This window comes from Equus przewalskii, chromosome 27, assembly GCF_037783145.1.
Source record: "Equus przewalskii isolate Varuska chromosome 27, EquPr2, whole genome shotgun sequence".
Taxonomy (NCBI): Eukaryota; Metazoa; Chordata; class Mammalia; order Perissodactyla; family Equidae; genus Equus; species Equus przewalskii.
The window spans coordinates 23570526-23593068 of NC_091857.1; the positions used below are offsets into that span (position 1 = coordinate 23570526).

Sequence of the window (22543 nt, forward strand, 5' to 3'; positions counted from 1 at the left end):
TGGGAGAAATCTGACAAAAACACTACCCCAGCCGGGTGATCATGGTCAACATCAACAGTGACATATCATGCTGATAATATGCGCCCTTGATGTGATGAAAAGGGCACTTGACTCTGTGGTCTTCCTTCCAAACACCCATAACCTGAGTCCAAGCATGAGAAAATTCCAACAGAGGGAAGTCCTACGGAATACCTGACCAGTATTCCTCAAAACTGCCAGGGTCATTAAACAAGGAAAGTATGAGAAACTGTCACAGCCAAGAGACGGTTAAGGAGACCTGACAACTAAACGTAATGTGGTTTCCTAGATATGGGATCTTGGAACAGAGAAAGGACATTACGTAAAAACGAAGGAAATCTGAACAAAGTATGGATTCTATTAATAATAATGTATAAATAATTAGTATATAATTAATAAAAGTATCAAACATGATAATAGGATATAATACTTATAATTACTATAACATATAATTAAATATAATTAATATAAACACAAATAATATATAAAAATTACTTTTTTGGAGGCTCCATATAAAATTTCATATAATAAGGGCATAATTATTTGCTTCTGTATCGACAATCTGGCCTTCAAAATAAGTCCATGAAATTACTGCAGCTGAAAAGAAGTAGGGTTAGAAAGATCTTTCTCTCTTTTCTCTTCTGTGGCATGTATAATAACTAGATAGCTTGGTTTTAGATTGTCTTACCAAATCTCTTAACAGTTTGTGTGACGTGCGGCATTTAAATTCTTTTAAAAACTTCGAGAATTTCAGAATAATCCCACATGTCAACAGTAAAGGAGATTCTTTGCGCTTTCCAAGCTTAACCTGGTCTTAGAAAGGTAAACATCACTGATTATAGAATCACTTCCCTTTACAAATGACGAATCTCAGGCTTGGTGGGGTTTCTGCAGAGCTAATAAGAGAACCAGGCTCAGCTCTCTTGTAATGCTCAGCACCCCAGGAAAGTGTTACAATTTTCCACAAATTCTGAATCACTTCCTCACTAACCAAACCAAGATTAGTTGTTATATGTGCTTTTCTGTTGCTTCTTTTTTCTTGTGTGATTACTCACATGCTTGATTTTATCAAAGAGAAATCAAGATGGTTTTATCAAAATGGGCCTTTTTTGTTAGTCATATTTGTAATAATTCCAACATCAGTTAAAAGATGTAATTATGAAAAGAATGGCTTTTAAAGCTTTCCAGATCAGGGGGTTCTCAAACTCTGATCCGCTTTATAAACACCTGGTGTGCTTGACCAGCATGCAGCTCTGTCCTGCCTTTAGTCCCAACACCTGGCCCCCATCGAGGCGCGCTGGATAGGCCTGCAAACAGACCTCCCCGGAGGGATTCTGATTCAGGTGGTTTATGGACCACACTTTGAGAAACGATGTTTGGAGCAGGGTTTCTCAAGCTTTAAGGTGCACCCCAATCCACTGGGGAGCTTGTTAAAATGCAGTTTCTGATTAGACAAGTCTAGGGCGGGACCGAGTCTGCCTTTCTAACAAGTTCCCAGGTGATTCGATTCAGCTGTCAGGTAGCAAGGGTCTACTTAAGATAATCCATTATAACTAATCTTATTAAGCTGTTGGGTTTTTTTTTTTTGGTTACAGGTTATTGCATTAGAAAACAGTTTTTAGAATGGCTTGTCTTTTCCCAATTGTGGTAAAATACACATAACATAAAATATACCATGTTAACCAGTTTTGAGTGTAAAGTTCAGTAGGGTGAGTTCATTCACAATGTTGTGGAACCAATCTCCAGAACTTTTTCACCTTGCAAAACTGAAACTCTATATCCATTAAACAACAACCTCTCCATTTCCCTTTCCCCCAGCCCCTGGCAACCACCATTCTACTTCCTGTCTTTATGAATTTGACTACTCTAGGTACCTCATAAGAGTGGAATCATACAGTTTGTATTTTTGTGACTGCCTTGGTTTGTCCTTTTTAAAAAATATAATCAAATCTTCCTTGCCTTCCTTCCATAAACCTACACCCTGCCCCAGAGATTTGTCACTTTGGCACCATCTTAAGGACTGAGAGCCTTTTCACACATCCTTAAGAGACGTGTTGCACCTGTTTTGTCTTTTGTTTCTTTAATCCTAGAAGTTATAAAACAAGGTAGAAAGAGTTCTAGATTTGATTTCTCCCAGAAGGGGAGAAAACAACACAGTGACTCTGGAGGATGTAGTAATTTCCGTTTACGAAAAAGTGAGGCTGACAATGCCTCCTGGCCAGAGAGGTTCAAAAAGGATGAGGATGAAGAATAAAAATGAAAACCCAACACAACTGGGTTGAATTTTAAGATATCCTCTCTACTACCACTGAGTAATTCTGAATACCACTCTGTACCCAGTTCCGTGAATGATACAACCTTTTGGATACAATCTGAGACGTGGTCCTGCAACAAAGGAGCTTAGAGCAACACCGTCCAACGGAAATATAATGCAGGCCACATATGGAGTTTTCAATTTCTAGTAGCCACATTAAAAAAGTAAAAAGAAATAGGTAAAATTAACTTTAGTAATACAGTTTATTTAACCCAGTCTATCTGAAATTTTATCATTTCAATATACAATCAATGTACAAAATTATTACTAAGGCAGTCTACATTCATTTCTCTTCCCCTCCCAGACTAACTCTTCGATACCTGGTGTATATTTTGCATTTACAGCATGCATCACTTTGGATCAGCATGCCACAAGTGCTCAACAGCCACATGTGGCTACTGGCCACCCTTGGGCAGTACTATTAGCGTCAAATTTTAGAGATCAAGAATATCTTTCAAGGAGTGATGAGTTGAATGTGGACAGGTTGAGGTTATGGGGGAAAATCTGAATCCAAAGATAGAGGCCTGAATGGGGAACTAAATCTCAAATTTGAGTACACTGAGGAGACTGCACACCCAGTTTGATGTGCTATCAAAATACCATACATTTTCATCATTGCAAGGAATATCATCACTAGCATTCAGTTTGTTACTACCACTAACCCTATTTACCAACAAACTGTCCTTGTTCCTCTTGGCAGTCTTCAGATTATAATTTGTATTTACGAGTATGCGATTAAATAAGATGTGGAAATTCATGTGCGGTTTCCTTTAGACCTAAACCTACTTATCTTCAGCCTAGTTCAGTCTTCAGTATTCTGAGAGAAGAGCTGAAAAGCAGACATTATAGGGATATCCTCCTAAATTCTCTAATTTGTCTCTTGACAATACAAGTATCCTCACTGGCCGCTTGCTCCCAACACTCCTTTTCTTTCTGACATTAAAAAATTCAGAGCCCGATGGAGTTTAAAGATGCAATTAATTATGGTTATATATAGGGCTTTTAAAAAGCCACATAATTGCTAATAAAATACCAATCAGGCTGATCCACTGCGAGGCAAGAGAACCACCAGTTATTACCAAAACCTTAAATTACACGGAGAAGTAAGAATACACAGTACGTTCTTTCCACATACCATATTCAGAAACCATGTGTGAAGGAGGCTATAATCAAGACAGGAAGAGGCATTTTCACAGATAAACTTCTCAACAGAGTTGTGGACTGTCACTCTCAAGCCCATGACTTGTTCTTTCCAACCCATTCCCATCTGGCCTTGCTCCCACAATCTTCTGCAAATCTTCTTTCAAGGTCAACAGCAACAAATGTCTCTTCTCAGCCCTCATGTTCACAGTACGCTTCTCTACTGTATCAGTTTCTTCCTTAAATTCAGTCTTCTTCTCCAGCTGTCCACCAACCGAGACAGCACTTGTTCTCCCATTCTCTACCTTAAGCTAATCATTCTTTTCCTCTCATTGACCCATCTTTTAATAATTCTGATTATAAAGTAACACTGTCTTCTACCTTCTGCTCTTACTTTCTCACTCAGATATATCATCCATGCCTAGGGATCCAACAACCTCTTCTACTCTCTCAATGTTGACCTTTCAGTTGACATTTCTGGTCCCTTGCTGGACACTCTCTTAGAGGATATCGCTTTTAGCAAATGTACTAGAATTAAGTACCAACTGACCATCGAATTCTGGAGCTATACCCAAAGAACAATAAGCAATTCCTCATTGGGTCAACATTTATCTTATGTGGAAGCAAGAGAAAGGAATAGAACCGACACTCAACATTTTGAGAGAGCCAAAAATGGTGGCACCTGCTGAACAAATTCTATTTGGTTGTAAAATCCATGTCCCCTTCCCCACTATGCAATGCTTCTATTTTCTCAATAATGTCCTTATTCCCATGGCTGTACCTTTACTCCATTGTATCTACATTCTTAAAGCTGGACCTCAGACCATGTCACACGTAGAAATGTTCCAAAATTCTGCACTCCAGTAAACCACTTCCTGAGCAGAAACTTGTCCTTCTAATTCTGTCCTCTCCTTTTTATCTACTACAGCTACTCATCATGACCTTAGGTCTCTAGACTCTTCGTCACTTGCTAAGGTTAGCAGAGGAGGTTTCACTGTCTTCATTCCATTTCCCCACCAGTCCAGCCTAGGGATCTCCACACACATTCATCATCCCTGCTGATAACCAACTACCACCACCATGCTCAGGATGCCCAGACTCAGCTGTTCTGGCCTACTTCTCCTCTTGAGACTTTATTAAATGTTCCTTCTAGATTCTCTGATGTACAGCTTAGTCTTGAATGACTAGCTTTAGGAGACAATGTAGTTGTCTCCAACAATCAAGGAAACAAATATCACTCTATATTTCAGGGGTTTTCCAACTCAAAACTTCTCAGAAAAAAAAGAATTTATTATAAGATGCAAAACTATTTAGTGGAAAAGGAAGTAGATAAAGAGAGAATGAATAAGGATGTTGCAGCATTTAACTAAAGAGCTAGCCAAGAAATAATTGGGATATGGTACTTGGAATGAACACAACCTTTTACTGGTATGAGAACATTGCTCTAAGTTCTCAAGGCTTTGTTAAACAGAAAAAAGGATTAGAGTTCTGTCCTTGTACCTGCAACACCATCTAAGGAAGAGGGACACAATATCTAATAGAATAAAAAATATAATAAGAATACATGATTGACCAAGCTCTTCAATAAAAACACGTCTTAGAAATTACCCAGTTCCACTTTCACTTATGTTTCAAAAATCATGTGATTCTTTCAATGGGGATGGATCCCAGCTAAATTATAATCTCTCCCTATGTTACCACTCTACTGTGGACTTAGAAATTGCCACTCAGATTTGTACACATGGATTAGTGTCATTATCATAAATCACTTTGCCAGGATTTATCACTCTTGAGAGAATGGAAATAACTGAATTTCTGGACTTGTAAGGAAGAGGGTTTAGGGCAGAAAATTACTACATTAAGGCTTCCAAAAGGTATATCACAACTAGTTAGTAAAAAATTACCCCAAGAAAATTCTGATCCTACTTCGCTAATACAGTGTCTTATGACAGTTTCTAGGTCTGGCCCAAATGAATTATCTACACTGGCTGATACTCACAAGTAAGAGCTAAGAAATCACTGTGAATCTCTGTGGTAATAGAACATAAGGCCTATATTATTGTAAATAAATAATAGACTTGATAAGGGGATACTGGAATCTGTTTAAAGATAACCCAAAAAACTCTGGGAAAATCTAAGGTCAGTTAAAGGATATACACAACTTGGGACTACTGATCAGAGCCTTACTCAATAACACAAGTATTAAAAACTACTTCCATATTGACAAAAATCCCCTGTGTCATATAACAGAATGAGAACAAGGCTATTCCTGAAGCTGGTGTTTTCTTTATCACTGTAACTTCCGCCATGGATGTAAATGAAAATTTCTGCTCACTTTGTTACTTTTCTGCTTGACTGAATTTTATAACGAAAACGTCAGTTCCTTTCCTTCAGAGCACAAGTGCCATTCAAATTTTACACACCCGGCAGAGTGCATGCATTTGTTTAGATGCAAAACCATTTAAATACGCATCACTACAAGCTGCAGCACATTTATGGATGCTGCAGGTTAAAATTCTCTTAAGCAATAAAGCAAAGGTATCAAAGGAAGGCGCATTCAGGCTTCAAACATCTTGAGACTACTTCTTCCCATCCGAAAGCAGTCAGCCCCGCCCTCCTTTCCTGGCCATGCTCAACCAGAAAGCAGTGGAACTGTGCCAAGGCCCATTCCATTACCCATATGTCTTCCGGGTCAACAACCCAAAGTCACATGAAAACTACATCTTCAGTTGACCTCTCCAGGGAGCAAATATTTTGAAGAGCAAGCATTCCAAGCATGCAAAGCTCAGCCTTTAAATCAAACTAAATCTCAACTACTTCTTCAAAGTAAGGCCCTGTCACACATAGAAAGGTGTTTGTAGAAGGTGTTTGTAGGAGGCAAATCTCTCATGTGAGATTGAACATTTGTATAAATGAGGAAACTGTGTGTGATTAGGGTTTTCAATTACAGGGGATAATGCTAGGGTATTTCATATTCCAAATAATATGGGTTTCTGTCTTCTGCTTAAAATTATAAAGATGATTAAAATGTAGATTAAAGGAAAAGTATACTTAGGGTCTCAGTTGTTTTAACCCAGAAATGTTGTGGTTTTGGAAAAATGCTGAGGAATGACTTTGATTTTTGGTAAGAATATCTGGATATCAGAATTTTCTAAGAAAAGTGTGAGTGATTTGCCATTTTCTGGCCAAAGGCAGACATTCTAACAATGGAATCAGGCTAACAGGCCCTGGGAACTCCAGTATGCAAGCTAAGGTGACCTATTTCATGGTTTCATAGTGTTTACTCAAGGTCACCCACAAAGAGGGCGTGTCTACTTTTCTCACAGTCAAAAGAAGCAGAAGATCAGTTCCCTCTCTTGGCCTGACATCATCTCCACTCATGCCATCACATGACAATTCTAGATGTTTCATTTTTGCTTGATGTTCGAACTGTCTGGATATCTCAAACGCTTAGCTTTTAAATTTCTCTAACACAGGAGCTGGCTATCTTATAAATCCTTAGAAAATGTGTACTTTTAATACCATAATATATAGGAGGCGGCCACCTCTTTGGGACAACTGGGCTGATGTATTGAAAAGCCAACTGTCACATCAAGTAAGTACAAAAGACGTCTTTGACAACAGTTCTCATGTGCAAATGAACATTCACCCACTATAACAATAAATAATAGGTAATATGTGTATTTTCTTGGAATTCTGAGCACGTGGGAAGACTGCCTTACTGTTCTCGACTCAGACAGCTGTTTAGCTGACATTCCTACATTAGGACAGTTTTCCATGTTTTGCTTTTGGAAGATTTAATTCTCTTCTTCCCAGTTACAAATTTTACTAGAAATATAAGATCTCCTCACAGTGGACAATGCCAATTTCAACACTGAGATCATCTCTATATTTAAAAAATATATATATTTTGCAAGAAATCGTATATTTAAGTAAAGCATCTAAAAATACTTTTTTTTTTTTAATTAAGATTATGATAGATTACAACCTTGTGAGATTTCAGTTGTACATTATTGTTAGTCATGTTGTGGGTACACAGCTTCACCCTTTGTGCCCTCCCCCCCCAAAAATGCTTTTTAAAGTCAAGTTTTGAGAGGATTATGCTAAACTATATATCCTCATTTCTTCAAAAATGTGAAAAATGAATACATGAATATTTCCTGGGCGTTTAAGCTTGATTCATTTTATTCTTGCATACTAGTTGTCATTAATTGGCAGGAAAAGCAAAACAAAACGAAACAACAACAAAAGCCCTTGATTATGGTGGTAGCCCATTATGAGGCATATTTCTGCATCAATAGCAGGGTTTCTACATTAAGCTCATTCAAATGCAATTAATTCTTATGCATGAAATCATGAGTCCATGAGACTCCAATAAAAGCTGAAAACAATCCTATCCTTTGCCTGAAACAGATTTTTATTCCAAATGGTCCAATAAACCAAGAAATAATAAAATGGAAGAGGCATATTCCATGCTCACGTGTTCTCTGTTTAACCTGAGAAGCCCAACTTTCTCACTGATTGATAAGGAAACTGGCCTGCATCTTTGACGAAATGTCCATGTAAGCCAAGAGCAATACTCTGCACTATCAGCAGGATTCTGAATGCTCTTCCCCTTCAGGGACAAGACCAATTATCAATACTCTGGGAGTCACATTGAGTCTGATGACCAGTAAACACCTGGAGGCCTGGCCTGGATATCATAACTAAGGAATCATCAAGCCAGGCCTTTGGGAAACCATTGCACTGACGAGGTTTCCTAGTCATTGTGAAAAAATAGACTACTCAGGAGGACTCCTATAAAACACCAATATTGAGAATTTCTCACGTAGGCTGCAGAAAAATGAGCCAAAGAAGGAGACCGAGAGTCAGCAGAAAGACTGAAGCAGCAGCGTACTAATGATGTGGTGAGAAAGCAGTGATCAATGGCGTTGGAGACCACTGAGACATTAAGGAGGACAGAAAAGAACAAGTGGATTTGACAACGGGAAAGCCAGCAAAGAGCTCAGTCATTGGAGTTGAAGGGATGGATGCCTGATAAGAGCTGACCGTGGAGGGAGGTGGAGGCTGGGAAGATAAACAGGAATGGCTGACTACCATACCAAGAAGCACAGCTGTGCATCGGTAGAGCAACGGTGGAGGTTAGAGGAAGAGAGAGGGTCAAGTGACTCGCATTGACGGCCCAGGGGTCCTCAGATGAACAGAGAAATATGAGAAAGCTAAAAATTACTAATACATGAAATGAAGTAAAGGAACTATGGACCAATGCCTTTATGAAGTCAAAGTTCTGATACAACCAGGTTACAGCATCTACTCAAGAAAATATGTGCATCAGTACCCATGAATTTAGACTCAACAGAGAACTTTGACCAAAAACTCAAAATGAGAAACAAAGGCGGAAAGAGGAAAATAAGCTCAAAATATTTAAATGGTAAAACACAGGATAACATCTTGGCATCCTGAACATGAGCTTATTGTATTAACTATGCTTAGAGAATACAGAATATCGTAAACCCCTGACTGACAATTAATTCTAAGTTTTCAATAAAGCATCAGGAAAGAGACACGATGTACTTATAGGAATCCAGCAACCCTGAGCTGATAAAAACACCCTGCAATAAAGAAAGGGATCTTCAGTGACAGCCAAACCTTTAGAAATAAATACAAACAAGATTGTATCATATTCTGGCAAAGTAGTCAACACTGAAGGGAAAGATTTAGGGGAACTCCAGCTGGGTAACATTCTTGAAAATACATGTACCTAATCAATAAATCAATAGGATGCCCCCCAATTTTAATGTCATAAAAAGGCTTAAACTTCTAGAAGGGACGTACTTAACATCTACACATCAAACACCTACTAAACACAACATTCATCTCATCATTTAGTAAAGGCATTTAAATATGAAAGAAATTAAGAGCATACATAAATATGACCCTAACTCTTAAGGTACAAAATAAGAATATGAAATAAGTTGCTAAACTCCATTACCATTATAAATGATATTTAGAAGTGGCTTTCTGTTAAAACAATCCTTTATCATTAGCATTAAAAGCTAAGGATAATGAAACTATCCTAAACTAATCTAATGGCATGTTTTACCTCTAATCACAGAGGCCTCTGGTATACACTGGCTTTAAACTAGACATGTGTAGGATAGGTTAGACTCTATTTCCTAGAGATAAGAATTTAATGTTCTCTTATCCAGATCCAAAAAAATTGGTTTTGTCCTAATCAGAAACTCTATTACTTCCTGGTTGTTAAATACAATCCATCCTTCCTCTGTTGATCAAAATTGACTAAGTAAATGGCATTTACCATAATCTTAGAGATTCTTTTAGGCACATGAAATTGTTCTATGCCCTTCACCTTTCTAGTCTCTAAGCTATTCCTTCTTTTAGTTTTCCTTCCCTTTTTTTTAATACTTATTTTCTTTTTTTTTTGCTGAGGATGACTAGCCCTGAGCTAACATCCATTGCCAATCTTCCTCCTTTTGCTTAAGGAAGATTCACCCTGAGATAACATCTGTGGTAATCTTCCTCTATTTTGTATGTGGGTCACCACCATAGCATGGCTGACAAGTGGAGTATGCCCACACCTGGTGTTCTGAACCCACAAAGCTGACGCAGAGCACACTGAACTTAACGACTAGGCCATGGGTCAGCCCCAGTTTTCCTTCCTTTTTACAATATTCAGCAAAATCCTCAAATCATTCATTTGATATGCATGTATTAAGTACCTACTATGTGCCATGACATGCTCAAAGCTCTGGGGCTATATTTCAGTGAATGAAACAAAAGTTCAAATTTTCATGGAGCTTATATTTTAGACAAAAGGCAATTATTTCCAAATTTGCAGGCATTGCATAAAAGCCTTCTTAGTCTTCAGCACCATTCCTGTTCACTCCCAATAGAGCTCTATGATTATTCTTTCCCCTCATCATGCCCTGAAATCCAATAACTGTAAAACTTTCACCCAATCTATTACCCTCTAATGGGTTTGCTATTAAAATTCAAAAGATACAGTAACCTGTATTCCAGGTTACTACTAAAATTCAAAAGATGAGGAGGAGCTGTATTGCCAGGTTACTACAGTTTATGGAAATATTACTCCAGAGTCTAAGCAGTTTTTTCTCTAATCCAATTGTACCATCTATTAAAAGAACTGATATAATAAAAGGATTTATCCTGACACACAGACTATGCACCATACAAGGATTAAGAAAGTGGGTCTATCTTAGAGGTGATTTTAGCATATTAATGACGTGCAAGATAAATAAAACCATACTGAATGTTCAGGTATTTTTCTGGACACCCCATGAAAAAAAATAATCAAATGAATTTAATGTCCTTCCAAATCAAAAATGTGATTTCTACACTATTCCAAATTTGAATAATCAACCACCTTAGTTCACTCTGATTTTCCAACACTATGTACCAACACTACCAACACAAACTGTTGTCCCTGGAACATCCCCATACATATTTTCTAATTCATATCTTTTCCTCTTCTCTACATACACCTTAGGATCCATACCATGCCTCACCCTCTTTCAAGAAGCTTCTACTGTATGCTCTAGCTCACACTTCCGTCTCCATAACTCCTATTCTTACAGCAATCCCTCATTTTACTTACATAAAAAGTCCATACCATCTGGTCAGAAATGAATTATGAGTCAGGATTGGGAATTTAAATGGATTTGTGGTTAGGGAAGAACTTCCAGGGAACAGGAGTCTAATTTTGATCATGTCGACTTTGGGTCCCCAAACAAACACCTATCACAGTTTCCAGAGTAAAAATGACCCCAACTACAAACCTGGACAACATCTAAAATAGTGAAATTCTGCCCCAAATTCTGATATATAGGTGAAAAAGATAATTTTATATATTAATAGTCATAGGTTACACCCAAGAAAAAGCAAACATCTTGTAAAGTCTACATGTAATACACAACAAGCTCATCTCGATTGTCTGTTTTGGTTTATACAACTCACAGTGAGACAGCTAAATAAGGACACTCCTTCAACAGCAACTTGACTTGCAACTTGTAATCTTTAAAGAAATTAAAAAAAAAAAAATGCCTGGAAGCCTGAAACTCAACTTCTTCCTGCCATAGACCCACTTGATAAATTTCTCCACAGCAAGAAATAATAAAAATCATTCACTGCCATCTCATGAAGCTGTCTCTTCTGTTACATACCCCCATATTTCTAAACTGTGCTTACATAGTAATTTTTTCATTTTTCCATTTTAGGTCTTCCTACAATGGAAGGTGAAATTTCACACTTGACCCCGCCCCCTTCCCAATCCCACCATCCGTCCAGGATAGTTCTATCATGTATATGGTATCTGTATCATGACTATGCCAATATTGCTGAGACTTGGGCAATAATGCATTCTTTCTTTTCATCTTACAACTTTTTCTCATTTTTTAAATTTTGGTTTTTCTTCTTCTCAAGTTAATACTTGCCCCATTTTAAAATTCGTTTCATTTACTCTGCAACAGAACTCCGAAACCACTCTAAGGTCAGGCAGGGCCATCAGGTAATGTATCAGTGCTGTTCTTTTCCTGGAGACCTCCTTCCTGGGAGCCTCCCCAATCTGGACTGGCTGCTCTCCAGACGGCTGCACAGCTGTTGCCTGGGGACTTCCCTTCACCATCAGGTTTCAAAGCTAAAGCTGAGGACTCGCTGACAGGAAAAAAAAAAAAGAAAGAAAGACTCCTGGGATGCCTCACCAGCAAGAGCTGAAATTTATCAAGGGATGTGGAAGAGAGGGAAATGAAGCCACTCAGTGACTACATTGATAAAAAAGAAAGAAAACAGAATTTATCCCCAGACTCCACAGCAAAACATATTGAGAGCCTTCTATGTCAAGCATTAAAATTTGAACATTTCATAACATCCTTTGATACTGAAATTAAAATGCATCTTAACTCAGGCTTTAGATTCACTGTCATCTTTATGTCATTTCTTACATTCATGATGCTTTTTTATGCATATTTTTTCTCAATGCCTTTTAGTCCTATTTCATTAAACATACACGTCAAATTATTTTTCTGAAATGTATTAAAGTATCTGAGAAAAATTATTTTCCCTAATTTGACTTCAGTATTCTTGATGTAATTAACTCTTCCCGTCGTAATACATACAGTTATACTTTAATGGGTACTATTTGCGGATATTATGAAGACATGCTGTACCTAATTCACAGCATTAAAACTGAAAATTTTTAAGACCACAAAAAGCATTTCTCAGTCCTTTTCCGAGGGAAAAAATACATCAAAAATATCCTATAATTTAGGGCTGGCCCAGTGGTGCAGCGGTTAAAGTGCTCATGTTCCGCTCGGCGGCCCGGGGTTCACGGGTTCGGATCCCAGGTGCGGACACGGCACCGATTGGCAAGCCACGCTGTGGTAGGCATCCCACAGATAAAGCAGAGGAAGATGGGCACGGATGTTAGCTCAGGGCCAGTCTTCCTCAGCAAAAAGAGGAGGATTGGCAGCAGTTAGCTCAGAGCTAATCTTCCTCAAACAAAACAAAAAATTTCCTATAATTTGTGATGGCATTAAGTCTGTCTAATATATTTAACATATTATTTACATAACTTTTAAAATGTAGTTCACTAATTAAAATATAATGAAAACTAGGGTTTCATGGCAAGAGCATAAGTTAATTTCAGTGAATTCTAGTTTTTATACTGAGTTTAAGCTACTCTCCTGCCCCAAAAAACCCTAGAAATTAAAATTAAAATTAAATCCTTAATTTAGAGCTGTCTGTACTACTCTAAACTTTTCCCTTACATTTTATATTCTTCATCTGGTTATAATTATCCACGTGGCATAAAACATGGGGCCGTTTCTAAACCCCACAAATCTTGCATAATTGTCATACACAAATTGTATTTTCCACTATAGCCCTTTGGAAAGCTATCTGCTGGCTAGAAGAGTAAACACAATCAAGAAAAGCTTTCAAGTGTTATACTTGTTTTGGGAAATAACATGATGAGAAATGAGTTCTAAAGACAAAAGGGAAAATCAGTTTCCTTTCTCTACTGGGGGTAGGAGGCCATGGCAAGCAACTCATGGCCTGAAAAAGATGTTCAGAAGTTGCCAGAATAAGAAGAGAACTTTGATGAAAGGTAATTTCTTTCTTGATTCCCCACCATACTCACTTGTAATCATTTATCTACACCAGAAAAAAAGAGAAAATTCCATGACAAAAGACAGAGCTTGAGCTTAGCTGGAAACATTATGGTTCTTCATGTTAAATTTACGTGGAAACAGCAAGCTAATAATTTCCAAGACTGAACTAGGCGGATGTAACCAGGAAGTAGCTATTCACTAGTTGGCACAGAAAAGTAAATGTTTCAGACCATGAGACGCGATAAAACGGGACCAATCTCAAACAGAGAGAGAGAGAAATTAAAAACTCAAGATAATATATATCCACTCTATTCAGCGGACATGTTATTAAACCTAAAATCATTTTTGTCTTCTTTTATAAAGTAGGTGAAAATGTGACCATGTGAAATTTAAGTTACATGGGCCTTTTTTTGCTTCTTGGATGTCAGCATCTGGTCTGTCTCCCTCTCTCTTTTCTCTATACATGGAAAAAAAATCTAAAAGTAATATAAAAGAAATTAAACAGAGAATATGCTTTTCATGAGTTTAGCTATTCATTATAAAAGCAAACAATAACTTACGGAGATCAGAACTCACTTGTATGGAGTACCTGTAATAATCTCCATTTTTTTGGTTTTAGTATCCCAGTAACTCTTGGAGAGAGCCACAATACATATACATAACTCAAACAGGGCTGGTATTTCATATAAAAATGGCAACCAGAGCAGCAGGTGAGTCCTGAGTTTCTACTCACCTTTTTTTAATGATTCAATGATTAGCTTAAAAATGTTTCCTATTCTCAAAAATTCTACCCTCAGTTGCCAAAAAAAAAGTCAAGTACCACGTGTATATACATAAAAGAAACGAGGTATATATTCAATGCCAGCCTGAAAATAATTATTTAGATTAAAAATGGTAACACAGTATCTATTCTAAGTGAATGGAAAAAACACTAATGCTTTTTAAAAATTACTACCCTTATTATGACCAATGACCTCTTCTTCCTGAAAAAAGTGAACCATGTTCTATACACACTCTTTAAGGTCCCACCTTCAGGACTTTTCTTACCTTTTGTCTAAATAACTAAAATACATCTCCATTCTTGCCCCCTGTCCTTGAAATCTTGGCTCAAATACTACTTCTTGCCAAGTCTTCCTTAAATTCCTCAGCTAGAATCCCCATACCTACTAAAGTCTGAAGGAGGGACCACATTTCACCTACCTCCAGGGTCAAGTACAGGTTGGTAGTCAATAAATACTTATGCAATGAATATATAAATTACATATTTTATTAGTTATTTTTGTAGGACTTATTTCTCCATGAAGTCAACTGACTATTTCTCAAGCTGGAAATTTAGAGAAAAAAATATTTCAACTAGTCCCTTTATTATTAATAATAGAAAGCATGAATGCTTTTTACTCATTATCAATAAAAAACATCAGGTCTAAATGCAGAGGTATCTATCCTTACATTAAACTTGGGATCACAAATCAGTATTAAAAATTTCTCCATGTTTTAATATATACAATGAAACAGCACATATATTTTATTAAAGTAACTATAACATTTGCAAGGCCTTCAGGTAATAATTGCTTGTAGAAATCAAATGGATGCAAATGTATCTATTATGATGTTTATCCCAGTATCATTTACAACCACCACCACAACAAAACAAAGGAAACAATCTAACTGCCAAAAATAAGGAATAAACACATTATACTGTCTGCTGTTAATGCTAGATTAAAAATTGTGCTTTTAAAGAATATTTAATTTCATAAACAAAGCATCAAAAGAGTGTTAGGCGAAAAAAAGCAGGTCACAAACAGGAAGCACAGAATTATATAACTGTTAAAAATAATAAAAGCACAATATATATGCAAAAAAATATAGACTGAAAGGAAGCCAAATGGTTTTGTTTATTATTTCTTAGTAGTGGCCCCATTTTCTAAAATTTGTACAATGAACGTGTATTACTTTTGTAATCAGAGAATTTGAAGTACACAATTGCAATTCTTAGCACGTATTACAAATGAGATGCCTATTAACCTGACCATTCACTTTTCAATGCATTCCTGAGAAGCACGGGAACAATATCAGGTCAAATAAACTGAGATTCCCTTGTTTCATCTGTCATCTAAGACCTATGCTCACAAATTTTGTGTTGCAGTGAAACACTGACAACAGAGCACACCCATAGGGCATGACAGCAAATTCTCAAAAGTTGTTGTTTCTCTTTTTAATGACTCATGAGACTTAATGACTCTTGAAACCTATCTGCAGTAAAAACAGACAAAATTAAACATTTAACTAAGTAAATCATTCACGCTATCAGAGACCTTACAAAAGGTGTTAAAAGTCCCAGAAAGAAGACATAACAGGAGGTACAATCGTTAAAATAAGAAAATGAATCTAAATTAGAATTAGGGTCAACAAAAACCAGTAAGTTTTTCTTTTTAAAATTTGATTTATGAAAAACAAAACACAAGCCTTTCAACTTAAGAAAGCAAATCAAGCTGGAAGCTTAAATTTGGTAGAAGGTAAGAATGGACACATACTCTTCTAATTTGGCAGCACGGTGTTTTTAAAAATAAAATGTTTTCCCCTAAGAAGTTATCATTACTTTATAAAGCTCATAAAGCACAGCCATCCAGGGGCCAGCCTGGTGGTGTAGCAGTTAAGTTCCCAAGCTCAGCTTCAGTGGCCCGGGGTTCACCGGTGCAGATCCTGGGCGCGGACCTACACACACCACTCATCAGGCCATGCAGAGGCGGTGTCCCACACAGAGGAACTAGAAGGTTGCATAACTAGGACATACGACTACGTACTGGGGCTTCGGGGAGGGGGAAAAAAAAGGGAAGACTGGCAACAGATGTTAGCTCAGAACCAATCTTCAAAAAAAGAAGAAAAAAAAAGCACAAGTACCCATAAATAAAACAAATTAACAATCATTCTGGGTGCCCTTTCAAGCCTTTGACTTTTCTTCAACCATTACTACCTGATGGTGGATACAAAAATCATGTACTGATTTCTTAGTCCATCTTTTTCTGATGATAAAAGCAACTCATTTATTCTAGAAGTCCATAGAGGAAGGCTTAAATAAAATCAAAATCACCCGTAATCCCATTGTTTGGAGAGAAACACTGGTAAGGCTTCTCTTCCATGCATATTTTCTTTCACACATTTGAGAATCAGACTCTATATACTGGTTTTGAAGTATGACTAACTTGGAATATTCAAAGGTCCCACGTGGAAGCCACAGAAAAAGGAGTCTGATGTCTCTCCAAGAATAGCAATTAGCCTTCCCTGAAGAAGAAACGCCTAGGGATTCTAGTCATTCCTTATGAGAGCATGATGTAGACAATCCTTAAAAATACAGAACATTTAAGAATTTGCATCCCCCTTGTGTGCAGATGCCAGGCTCATCAAGCATCATTCCCATCATATATATGTATATAACCCCAGCACATGCATCTCCCAGGACTTCATAAGCGGTAGGATCTAGAGAATACAGAGGTCGGAGCGCCCCGGAGGAGCCAGAGGCACTGACTCGCTGTCACACTGGATTAATGTGGCTGGACATTTACAAGATTCCTTCAAGTCTACAACACAAATTTCTCCCATCCCCACCCCCATGATCAGCAGACATTTGATCCCGTTCAAAACGTTCATAAGCCATTAGGTCCACACCAAAAGGTCCTTGATATTTGGTCGTATTTGGTCCTGTCTAAAACATCCATGGAGACATTGGGTCCACATCAAAAGATCCTTAGTATTTGGTCCTGTCCAAAACCATTTGGTGTGGACCAAATGTGCTCATGGACGTTTTGGATAGGACCAAATGTCAAGGACCTTTTGGTGTGGCCCAAATGTCTTACAGACATTTTAGACAGGACCAAATGTCCCTCAAGGATCCCCATTCTTAAAATTTGGCAAAGTCTAATGTAACCTTCTTGAACATTGTTCTGCTATATGATGCATCTCAAGAGAATCATCGGGCCGGCCCAGTGGCACAGTGGTTAAGCACGCACGTTCTGCTTTGGCAGCCCGGGGTTCGCTGGTTCAGATCCCAGGTGTGGACATGGCACCACTTGGCACACCATGTTGTGGTAGGCATCCCACATACAAAGTAGAGGAAGATGGGCATGGATGTTGGCTCAGGGCCAGTCTTCCTCAGCAAAAAGAAGAGGATTGGGAGCAGTTAGCTCAGGGCTAATCTTCCTCAAAAAAAAAAAGAGAATGGTTGTTTGGTATAAATCCAAAAAACTACTCTGGTACAATATCTGTCAGAATACCTAATATATCCTTTTCACACTAAAGAAGATTAAGATAGCTGTAGATAATTCAGACAAAAGTAGTCACCAAAAAACAATGTATGCTTGTCCTAAAATTTTTATTAGAACAATTAAAAATAAAAAAGAAGATGATTTGACTACTTTCAGTTTCTCGTTTAATCCTATCTGAATAGTTTCCTGGTCATTACTACTTCTTTGTTTGAAAAGTCTTGAATCTAAAATGAAACAGAGTGACATTTAAGGTAGTAACTCTTTAATTTCTATTTGTTTTGGATTAAGTTATTAACCCGATTTTACCCCATAAGTCAACAGTAATTTATCTTATGCAATGTACCTCGCCTTTACAGGATAGACAAGTGCAGAAGTGTCAGTTTCAACAGTGGATCTATTACGCCATGAAGACAAGTTATTCAAGTGGAAAGGAGTTTCAACTCCCTTGCAAGAAAGGAGTCAAAGCTTTGCAAAGAAAATATTCTCTTTGAGCAAGGATAATGAGGTGCTTGAATCGCAAATGCGATAATTAATAAAATGTTCATATGATTAAGACAAATCTTACACTGTGGTTCCAGAGGCACAATCAAAAGCAAAGGGTGAAATGAGAAAACCAACTCGCTCTCAAGGGAAATCATCCGCTCCATGGGAAGAAAGTCTCAACAGTAACCTAATATACTTTCTCCATCTAGACAAGGAATGCAAGATACTGTAGAGCAAGTATGCCCAACGTAAATACACGATTTAGAGAAAATAACCCAGTGTAACACCGGATCCTGCATCTGACAGAAAAGACAAGAAGATTGCATGCTAGACATAACAGGCATTTTTCTCTCTTCAAGCTCTATTTTGAATTTTAATATGCTTAATGTCTAAGATAAGCTTATTTTGCTTTCTAGGTATCTCCTTTCTGAGAATTATCTTCAGGAAAATAATCTCTTTTGTGTAAAGGATATATTTGGATACAGCCAGAGAGGTCAGAGGGTATTCGTGGCAATGCTAAACAGTAATTTTCAGTTCGAGCAGCAAGTAATATATAAGAACGCTGCCTATTACTACCATAAAGTAGAAAATGTTGTCACATGGAGATTTATCCTGTTTCAGGGTCATGGTTGTCTCCTTTATGAACACAACATCTGCTGTGAGTTTGTGTGTGGGTGTGAGTGCGAGGAAGATTGGCCCTAAGCTAACATCCATGCTAATCTCCCTCTGTTTTTTGTATGTGGGATGCTGCCACAGTGGGGCCTGACAGTGTAGGTCCGCACGTGGGATCTGAACTCGCAAACCCCGGCCGCTGAAGCAGAACATGTAAACTTAACCAGTACGCCACCAGGCAGGACCCTACTGTGAGTTTTTAAAAAGGTGTTATTGATTGCCTCCAGTTCACAGTCTTTCCTCTGTGATTCGATTTTGTAAATCACGTGGTTATTTGCTCTAAAACAACTTTTCGTTAATACCGTAAGGAGCACTGGATTGAGAATCGAAAGATCTTGGGCTTCGGTCCTGATTCTACTACTAAGTCCCTGTGTGAGTTACATCCAACCTCGCTGACTCTCAATATTGGTGCCCGTGAAGTGAGACTGCTTAGAATGGAATTTTCCCAAATGGTTCCATAAAGCAGTTTATCACGATAAAACCAAATATTTTGACAGTTAATCATAGCATTAGCATAAAATCTTCAGACTTCATATTTAGATCTAAAGACATCAGATACATTTCTTGTTCCTTTTCGCAGTGGTTTTTCCCTGGGAGTTTCAACTCACTCTTGCCACAGGAGTAGACGGGGATGTACTTTTCAGAGATGGGGAGGCGTGGAGTAGGGGCAGGGAGAGTGGCTGGCAGAAGGGATCCAAGTGATCTGGGGTCAAAGGAAAACTGACACAACTAAGTGGTGCTATGGGAACGAATTACAGTCTTAATGGGGATTCTACCTTTTAGTCAATTCTCACACTTCTGAAATAGATTTATGAAGCTGGAGGATCTAAGCAAAATGAGGTGTTATGACTGTCATATCAGGTGTCATTAGCAATAATGCTCATCCAAAGATCTAGTACCAGTTTCCAGCGAGCTTAGATTCTAAAGAAAATGTATTTGAAACATTTCATAGAGTGGGCAAGTGAGAACTAAAGACACAAATCATTAACAAGGCCTGGCCCACTTGATTAACTGATTTGTGACCTACTTCCTATTTGTACTGAATTATATGGTCTCTTGGTGTAGCGACTAAGTTGGTTTGAAATACGCAGTTCCTGCAGACAGCTGATCCCTATATTTTCTTGAAGTCAGAGCTTTGTATCTAGTATTTAAACATTATTTATTTTCATCTTATTAAATCTTCACTTCTTGACCAGTCAGACAGAAAAGGGTGAGAGGCTTTGTAAAGTATTTAGGAATAAGGAATAAGGAGGAACAAGGAAACTCTTGAATTATCAAAAGTTTATGAATCTGATTTTCCACTCTCTCTATCAATGACATTGTGAGCAGTAAGTCCACAGAGGAAATCTTCATTCCAATGCCCAGTGCTTTCTATCAATGTCTCAAATTACGTGCATGCATGAAGAGTAATCAGTTTGCTCTATGACATACATGTTTGAGCAAGCATTATACAGATCTCTAGAATCCTCATTACCCTTACTTTCTCAGTTTGCTATTGGGAACTTTTTTAAAAGATCCCTTTTAGTTTTTACAAGAAGTCATTGGAATATACATCAACATTTGTCCACAGCCTCCATACATGGATCTCTATGTCCTTATTTACAACCATCTTACTGACGAATAAACTTATGGAAAACATGTAGATGATAGCTATCCAATCAATGATTGCCAATATCCACAAAGCCTGGTCAGATAAAAATATCAACTAGGAAGAGACTAATAACCAAGTCAGATTAAATACGGAGTATGACACTGTTTCCAGAGGAAGAAAGTATGATACCACATAAAACTCAATTGTTAAAATAAAAAAGTAAAATTTGAGGGCTATGAGAGAAACATACATTTAAACATTAGAAATCAAACTGTTTCTTCCAGTTTAATTAAGCAGGAAAAATAAATTCACCAACTCCAATACCCCAACTCTCGCCAAATAGAGTAGCCAGTTGTTTCAGAAAGAGATTTTTAAAAAATCAGCAAAATGTTGGAGCTCCACATTAGGTTCCTTCTTTTACAATGTCTGTGTGAAGAAACACACAAGGCCCTAATTCTACAAGTCCAGATAGTTAGCGTACATGAGAATCACCTATGGAATTTGATAAAATTAGGACTCCTGGGCCCCACCACTAGTCATTTTCATTCAGCAGTCCTGGGATTGGTCCAAGAATTTGTAATTTTAGCACACACACTGGGTAAATTCATTCTGAGCCAGGAAATTCAGAAATACTACTCCTGTACTATCAGAACACAGGCCACCTTAACAGTCCAAAATAGAGTCCAGCACAGAGTAGCAATGTAGTGACAGAGGAGCCTGTATACAGTCATGCATCGCTTAATGACGGGATGTGTGCTGAGAAAGGTGTCGTTAGGCAATTTCCTTGTTGTGCAAACAACATAGAGTGTACTTAGACAAACCTAGATGGTACAGCCTACTACCCACCTACGTTATATGGTACTAATCTCACGGGACCACGGATGTATATGTGGTCCATTATTGACCAAAATGTCCTTATGCGGCACATGACTGTATTTGACCTAATTAGAGCATCCTTTCTTTTCATCCCCAAAGGCCAGGGCATCAGTGCCAGCTACACGGTTGGCCGCGGCTGGCCGGCTCACCTAAGCAGCGGTAGGGAATCACAATGTGCGCGTGGGTCTTGCACTGCTTGCGGCCCCTCTTGCACCAGTTCTGGATGGTCACTGGTTGGTTGGCTTCCACCACGTTGGTGATCTGCAGTTCAGGGTAGACCTGGGAGAGCACACAAAAAGGATAAACTGTTATGTGCGGCAGGGGCTGGCATGTGCCAGCACCTGATCTACCACTGCTGTTATCCTAAGTCCTGCTATCCCCCCAACCCTCAAGCCTGCTGATTTGGATCAAGCCTGAGAAACTCAGGGTCAACAAAAAGCTGCAAGTGACAAGTACCTAATCAATCATTCAGAACATTAAGTGACGTGACTTTTATCTTATTTTAAAGCATCCATTCAGGTTTGTTTATTTTTTCAGGGGAGGTAAAATAGATAAGAAGAAGGGGGCCCTCTTACAAGCAAAGGGTCATTTTCAATGCAAAGTAAACTGGCGCGAGGACGATATTCTGTAATGTCCTAAATAAATGTTCTAGTAGATATACCTTTACTTACTTAATTACTTATAATATTACCTTTACTTAAATTCAACACGTCCCTATCTCACCAATTAGGTAAACATTTTACATACAGGATACGACACATAGAAGCTTTCTATATAAAAACCCTTCTCTTTATTCAAAGTAATTTACATAAGAATAAATTATCCAACCACTATTACGAGTGTCATTTAGATAAAAAATCTGTATGCATGAATCTCTTCCCCTGGTAACTAACTAGAGCCCTTTGCTGTGATTACTGTTCTCAGTAAATCATGGTGTTTACTGAGCACTTGGAATGAAATGTGAAACTGGATCAACCAAAATATATGTGTGAAATACCAAATCACTTCTAATGATTAGTAACGAGTAGAGATTTGAAACAAA

General features: G+C 37.9%; 1 protein-coding gene across 7 annotated transcripts in view; it reads right to left on the bottom strand.

Moving 5' to 3' along the window:
* The window catches only part of APP (amyloid beta precursor protein), a 254045-nt gene that overhangs the window by 153990 nt on the left and 77512 nt on the right, over positions 1–22543 (bottom strand). For 6 of the 7 annotated variants that reach the window (XM_008514152.2, XM_008514150.2, XM_008514149.2 and 3 more), the window contains exon 3: positions 21651–21780. In XM_008514152.2, the coding sequence (XP_008512374.1) occupies positions 21651–21780 (130 nt within the window). Of the gene's footprint in view, positions 1–21650; positions 21915–22543 lie in introns of all 7 variants that reach the window. The other variant, XM_070597246.1, reaches the window with a different exon arrangement.